Below are 7,500 nucleotides of genomic sequence, written 5' to 3'. Positions count from 1 at the left end.
AAGCTGGTAAGGACTGGAATGGCTGCGATGAGGAACAGCTGGTTAAAGAGCGTAAGCCACGCCGCTGGTATCTGCAAATGTAAAAAAAAAAAAAAAAAATAAAGTCATGAAAAAAAATAGTCTTAATTCCTTCCTCTTCAGCAAAATTAACATCATCCTAACCCACCCGATTACCCTTTACTTAAATTTTTGACAAACGGTCCATATTTAGGGAGTATATAAGCAGGCTACAAGCAGTATAAATTCACTTATAAAATATCCAAAATCACTAAGCATTTACAACTATCATTAACCAAAATATTCACACTTCACTGCATACTGGAAATCCTCAAATCACAACAACAAAATAAGTCCCCACTAATTTGAAATACTTGTATCATACAACACAATGGACACTTTTTAAAGGCGTTAGAACCATCAGCTGGTCCGAGGAGCAAGAAAGGTTTCGTACACTGAATCTCGTCCTCTCAATCTCGAGTTCTTCCATCAATGCTGACTCGTTACTGCTGTTGACACCATGGATGGAAAAGCGCATGTGAAGTCCCTGGGCCTGAAAGCTAGTTTCCATCTGTAAAAATGAAAAGCACGATAAAATTTATGTATCATGCATCCCTGAAAATATCAGATAATTATGTTAATGATAAAACCCTATAATGCTTGTCAAATCCTACTTAATCCACTGAAGGTACAAAGAACACCTTTACATAGGCTTCTAATCCCTTTTGCATTCACTTGTATGAGAAATAAGTGTAATATCTATTATGCGTCACTGTACAGATCATAAAAGATTATCAATATCGGCAGGAAAGTGCAAGTAAACTCTATAAAAGATACTTAATGTTGGAAGAAACTCTTCAGATTTTAGAAACTTATTATAAAGTAAAAAAGAGAAATTATTCATTTAATTACATTTATTACATGCTTTTCATAACACAGACATGATCATGTTTTTTTAGTATTATCTAAAAAGGAAAAAAAAAAGATAAAAGAAAGAATTTTCTTCATTACATAAGTTACTTACTTTTCATAAAACAGACAAATTGGTATTTGATGTAGCTTTTGTTATGATTTATTATAGAATAAATAAAGATAAAACTACTCTATATATATACATATGTATACTATATATATAAATATATACATATGTATACATTATATTTATATACATATGTATACATATATATATATAATGTATACATATATATAATATATATATATGTATATATGTAAATATGTAATATATATACATATATACATATATATACTAATCTAAACATATATATATTTATATATATAAATATATATAAGTGTATACATACAAATATATACATACATACATATATACATATATACATACATACATACATATATACATGTATACATATATACAGGTATACATATATACATACATACATAATATACATACATATATACATACATATATACATACATATATACATACATATATACACACATATATACATACATATATACATACATATATACATACATATATACATACATATATACATACATATATACATACATATATACATACATATATACATACATATATACATACATATATACATACATATATACATACATACATACATACATACATACATATATACATATATACATATATACATACATAATATACATACATAATATACATACATATATACATACATATATACATACATACATACATACATACATACATATATACATATATACATATATACATACATAATATACATACATAATATACATACATACATATATACATATATACATAATATACATACATACATATATACATACATATATACATACATATATACATACATATATACATACATACATATATACATACATACATATATACTTACATACATATATACTTACATACATATATACTTACATACATATATACTTACATACATATATACTTACATACATATATACATACATACATATATACATACATACATATATACATACATACATATATACATACATACATATATACATACATACATATATACATACATACATATATATATACATACATACATATATACATACATACATACATACATGTATACATACATACATACATATATAGACATATATAGACATCTATATATCTATATATATACATACACATACATACATATATACATACATACATATATACATACATACATACATACATACATACATATATACATACATACATATATACATACATACATATATACATACATACATATATACATACATATATACATACATACATATATACATACATACATATATACATACATACATACATGTATACATACATACATACATATATAGACATATATAGACATCTATATATCTATATATATACATATACATACATACATATATACATACATACATATATACATACATACATATATACATACATACATATATACGTACATACATACATGTATACATACATACATGTATACATACATACATGTATACATACATACATGTATACATACATACATGTATACATACATACATACATACATACATACATACATACATATATATATACATATATAGACATCTATATATCTATATATATACATACATATATATATATGTATATATATATATACATATATACATTAATATATATATAAACTGAAAAGTCTTCCCCCATAAGGTTAAAAACTCTCTCCCTCACCTGGAAGTAAACAAGCCAGTATGGAATCAGAGCGGTGAAAACATTCAAGAGCTTCCCTAGAGATCGAACATCATCCACAGCAGACTCGTGGAACGAACCACCGAAGCGGATCTTCGCGCGATCGAGGAATCTGGGTTCCAGCTGGAGGGGGCTGCAGAGAAGTGTGACAATAAAAGTAGGTTTATATATGCAATAATTACAATGCAAGATGATGATGCACTTATTCCTTGTATTTCACAGGATTTTGAAACAGACATACATTTGCCACAATCAAGAAGATACACACTTCTCAATAATGCAAATCAAAGTTCATAATACAAGGGATAGAAATCCTAGGGAAAAAAAGCAGTGTAATAAATACATACTAAAAATTAAGAATAAAAAATAAAAATGAATGAATGAATGAATGAATGAGTGAATGAATGAATGAATGAATGAATGAATGAATGAATGAATGAATGAATGAATGAATGAATGAATGAATGAATGAATGAATGAATGAATGGAATGAATAAATAAATAAATAAATACATAAACAAACAAACAAACAAACAAACAAACAAATAAATAAATAAAATAAAAATCAAATAAACTAAATAAATAAATATCTAAATAAGTAAACAAACAAACAAACAATCAAACAATAAAATAATCCACCCCACAAATACTAAATCACAAAAACAGGAAATTGAGAACTTGCCTCGCTGCGGGGTTGCGGTGCCTGTACCTCCAGTGCCGGACCTGGGCACATAGCGACTCCCAGATGATCTTGAGGATGTTTCCGAGGACACTTCCCTCGGGGGGCACAATGTGATAGCAAGGCAGCAGAACAATGAACAAAATCAATGCCACAACAAGACATACTGCGAAAAGAAAGGGAAAAAATCATAATTACTACGTAAATATACCAACGACTAGCAAATAATAGTATATAAGGCTAAACTAAACATGACCTAAACAATACTAAACATTAACCGTAATCCTGCAAACGAATTCCGAGACTCACCCGTGGCAATGAGGTAACCGCAGAAGAAACCGTTAGTGCATATCCCCGGGCTGTCTTGTTCAATGTACGTGATGACGCCAACTCCCACCAAACTACCCAAGTTGATGCACCAGTAAAACCAGTTGAAAAACGACCTTGTTTTTTGTGGATTTGCAGTTCTCAGCTGTGGGGGAAAAGTGCTGGTTGAAGAAAACACAATGGAATAATTCATACAAAAGTCATATTACTTTTTTTTTTATATTTCATCTGTCGTTTAGAACATAGACCAACCTGCTCAGCCCCAAAGGGTGCAATGTTGCTCTTAACAATGCCAACACCCAAACCAACAATAGTGACAGATATGTATACTGCAACTTTGCATGGAGCATTGGCATTATCACCTGAGTCACCTGTGAGAAAAAAAAAATACATATTATGATGGTTTTATAGATTTGATGTCATATTCTGTTAATTAAATATCATATTCTGTTAATTAAAGCTTAATCTCAGTTAAACATTTAATCTGTTGATGTCGAGAGGGCAAATATATATGCCATATCAATTGTGATTTTAGTTTATTACCTGTGTTTACATACAGACAGTTTTACAAGCACCTAACCAGTCAATTAGTAGGCGTATTTGACATTATCTCTTTACCTAATTCCTAAAATTTCTGTACAGGTTTTCCCCTTTAACCCAACACTAACAGGTGAAGAAAATAAATCAAAATTCTACATTCTGGACATTAGTGGCAACAAACAGACATTGGGCACGGGAGTCCACTACATCAAGCCAAACATCCTACTCCAAGCACTCTGGCACATCACCACGGAGTACAGCTGTATCCTGCAGACCGAGCGGTTTGTTATGATGCCAATAGGCTTAGCCCATCAGCATTGGGTTAATACCAAAAAATCAGTTCTTTACATTAACAGCAAATACTAATGATATATGAATGTATAGCTTTTTCTTTATATATGACTATGTGAGAAACTAATGCCTGAGTAACACATAATTCAGTGAATATGAAATAATATAAATCCTTCGCAAGCTTTCTGTCAACTGTTACTAACCCATTGTTTTTAACTACAAAAACATCCATGATGTACTGGGAAAACCCTGTCTTTGTATAATTAGATTTAGATGAAGACAAGAAAGGCTTAAAATCTCACCCCATCCCTTATCGCTGAAGCAAACTGCGCGTGGTAACCTGTCCACAGCCATCAGGGTGAGGAGAATGTAGCCACTGATGTACAGCAGGAATCCCATTACCATTGTTTTAAAGCGTCCAAATTTTGCATCTGAGATATACCTGAAGAGGAAAAACACATGACGTTGACACAAAAAAGAGTAAATTCACTACAGGAACAGATAATCTTGCTAAGTGTTCTATTAAATATTCTTTACAAATTATCTTTCAAGTCTGGCCCCATAAATTTCTACTGCATACCAAAAAAATGGATACATATTCTGAGACAGCTCTCTAAGAAGCTCCAAACTCTTAAATATCCAACCAAAATTCCTTGAAAATCACTTTATTCTCAATATAATTCCAATCAAACAAATCCTATTCTCCGAGAGCACTCACCCCCCAAGCAGAGCAGACACATAGGACACGCCCGCAAGGATAAACACTGCATTCATGGCATCCAGGGAGTCCCATGCCTGTCCGTCCCAAGGCCCCTGAAACATTACAATAAAGTAGGTCACGTGCCAATACTAAAAGAAAATTACAATCAATATCAAAAGTGTACAGGAGTATAAAATACAATTTTTTTTCCTCCACATTACAAGCCCAGAATTGATAAGCATATTTCCCTTCTTAACATTTGCCATCACATTTAAATCTTTAAAAAAATAAATAACAAAAAAATATAACATGTCAAAAATTACTAAGTTACATCAATGCACATCAGCAAAAAGTATTATGAATAATGTAATTGCCTTTAACTTTAAAAATAAACTCAGTATTATGAACAAAGTAACTGTCTTTGACTTTAAAAATAAACTCAGATTCAAAAGGTACAAAATATGCACAAGGACATGGAAAACAGACGGATATCCAAGCCACAAAAACAGCTCTTCCCAAAAAGCAACAGCAGCCCACAAAGTATGATAAACTAATCGGAAAACAAGACAAAAGTTTGCCAATCATCATAACCCCCCAAAAAAAAAAAAAAAAAAAAAAAAAAAAAATTATAATAATAATAATAATAATAATAATAATAATAATAATAATAATAATAATAATAATAATAATAATAATAATAATAATATTAATAATAATAATAATAATAATTTAGATAAATGGGGATCAGCTGACACACAAACAAACCTTATTCAAGAAAAGAAAGAAGTTGGTTGCCAGCGCATAGTAGGCAAGACGCTCGAGTGTCAGCACCACCAAGATCACCACCGTCGCAGCCGTCTGCCTCCGAGCCTCCCTGGCATCCATGGCTGGGAAAATAGACTTCATTTTACTTTTCATTCAAGCACAAAAAAGGAACAACAAATAGGAAACTGAGGTTTTTATTAATGGTTTAGAGAAGTAATGACTGAGCACAAAAAATCTCATGTATTTTTAGTGACCAATAACTTTCATTAAATTTTTACCTACAGCAAATGTTGCATAAGCTTCTGTATCAAGAAGTCTAGCAGTAATACAGTGAGGATCACTAGATTAACATAAAAAGTATAAATTAAAAATGGTTCACTCAACTAATTTACTTAAGATTAACACTTAAAATACAAATGAACAAGTCTGAATTGTAATGTTAGTGAGGATATTAACAATTATAATAAAGGCATTAACAGCATTATTTAAGAATTAATAATAATAAAGGACAAGGTAGCACTTAAATGTTAGAAATAATAATATTGATGATGATAGAGGCATTAACAGCAGTATCAATGAAAAGCATTTCTGAAATATTAATGAAATTAGTGGCTGTGGTTAAGCAAATTACAAAGCAGACACACCTTGGTTTAGGAGTTTTTTACATGTTATAAATACTAAGACAAAGACATAAAAATAACTTGTTTAATATGCATATGGCTTAAGGAATGGCATCAGGAATACAATCCCTTTGTGAACCAAGGAGTGTCTTCTCAACTCAAGGTACCTTTTTGTAATGATGTATGACCAAGACCATCATTTGTGTCCACCCTAATGCTATTTCTATCTCTACTAAGGCATAACATTAACAGACTGTAATAAATGAAAGAAATCTGAACGAATGTGCAACTAGAACGTGAAGTGTTTACATGCAACTTATAAATGTTGATGTGCCAACTGCAAGCCACATGCAGGTCTCATCGTACCATAAAATTTCTATTGATATTGTGTCATTCCTAAAGAACTGCCAATAACGGACAAGTAAATCTCATACAGCTGCGTAACAAACGGCTGAACAAAATCATAATTCATCAGCCAATTAGCTAACCTATGAATTTAGTAAATATGAAAATGCAATTCCAAAATTATGAGATGGTGAGACCATAACCAAGAAATATCCATTCTCAACTAACCATCTTTATTTTTCATATTCACTCATATTTTGCAGACACCACTAATCAAAATGTTTTATTCACAAAGTATGTACACTCCTTTCCTAAAGGGGAGAGTGCACATATATGGATTCAAGAAGAAGGTATATCATGCTTTTGTAGTGCGATTTAAATTAGTTGGAAATACCTATGATGCACTATACCAATTAAACTTGAGCATTCACATTTCAGGAGAACAACAATCCCATAGTCTTTAAGTCTTCAAACGTCATTACAG

The 7,500-nt window shown here is 30.5% G+C and overlaps 1 protein-coding gene across 3 annotated transcripts in view; it reads right to left on the bottom strand.

Annotated features, from left to right (window-relative positions):
- LOC125039684 (solute carrier family 15 member 4-like) overlaps positions 1 to 7,500 on the bottom strand; it is a 13,101-nt gene that overhangs the window by 3,095 nt on the left and 2,506 nt on the right. For all 3 annotated transcript variants that reach the window (XM_047633884.1, XM_047633883.1, XM_047633882.1), the window contains 9 exons: positions 6,052 to 6,173; positions 5,305 to 5,399; positions 4,889 to 5,028; positions 4,008 to 4,126; positions 3,738 to 3,900; positions 3,432 to 3,594; positions 2,732 to 2,882; positions 452 to 568; positions 1 to 71 (listed from right to left, as the gene is read on the bottom strand). The exon at positions 1 to 71 is cut by the window's left edge and continues 56 nt beyond it. In XM_047633884.1, the coding sequence (XP_047489840.1) occupies positions 1 to 71; positions 452 to 568; positions 2,732 to 2,882; positions 3,432 to 3,594; positions 3,738 to 3,900; positions 4,008 to 4,126; positions 4,889 to 5,028; positions 5,305 to 5,399; positions 6,052 to 6,171 (1,139 nt within the window). In that variant the 5' untranslated portion in view covers positions 6,172 to 6,173. The remainder of the gene's footprint in view (positions 72 to 451; positions 569 to 2,731; positions 2,883 to 3,431; positions 3,595 to 3,737; positions 3,901 to 4,007; positions 4,127 to 4,888; positions 5,029 to 5,304; positions 5,400 to 6,051; positions 6,174 to 7,500) is intronic.

This window comes from Penaeus chinensis, chromosome 27, assembly GCF_019202785.1.
Source record: "Penaeus chinensis breed Huanghai No. 1 chromosome 27, ASM1920278v2, whole genome shotgun sequence".
NCBI lineage: Eukaryota > Metazoa > Arthropoda > Malacostraca > Decapoda > Penaeidae > Penaeus > Penaeus chinensis.
This window is presented reverse-complemented; position numbering and strand designations above follow the sequence as displayed.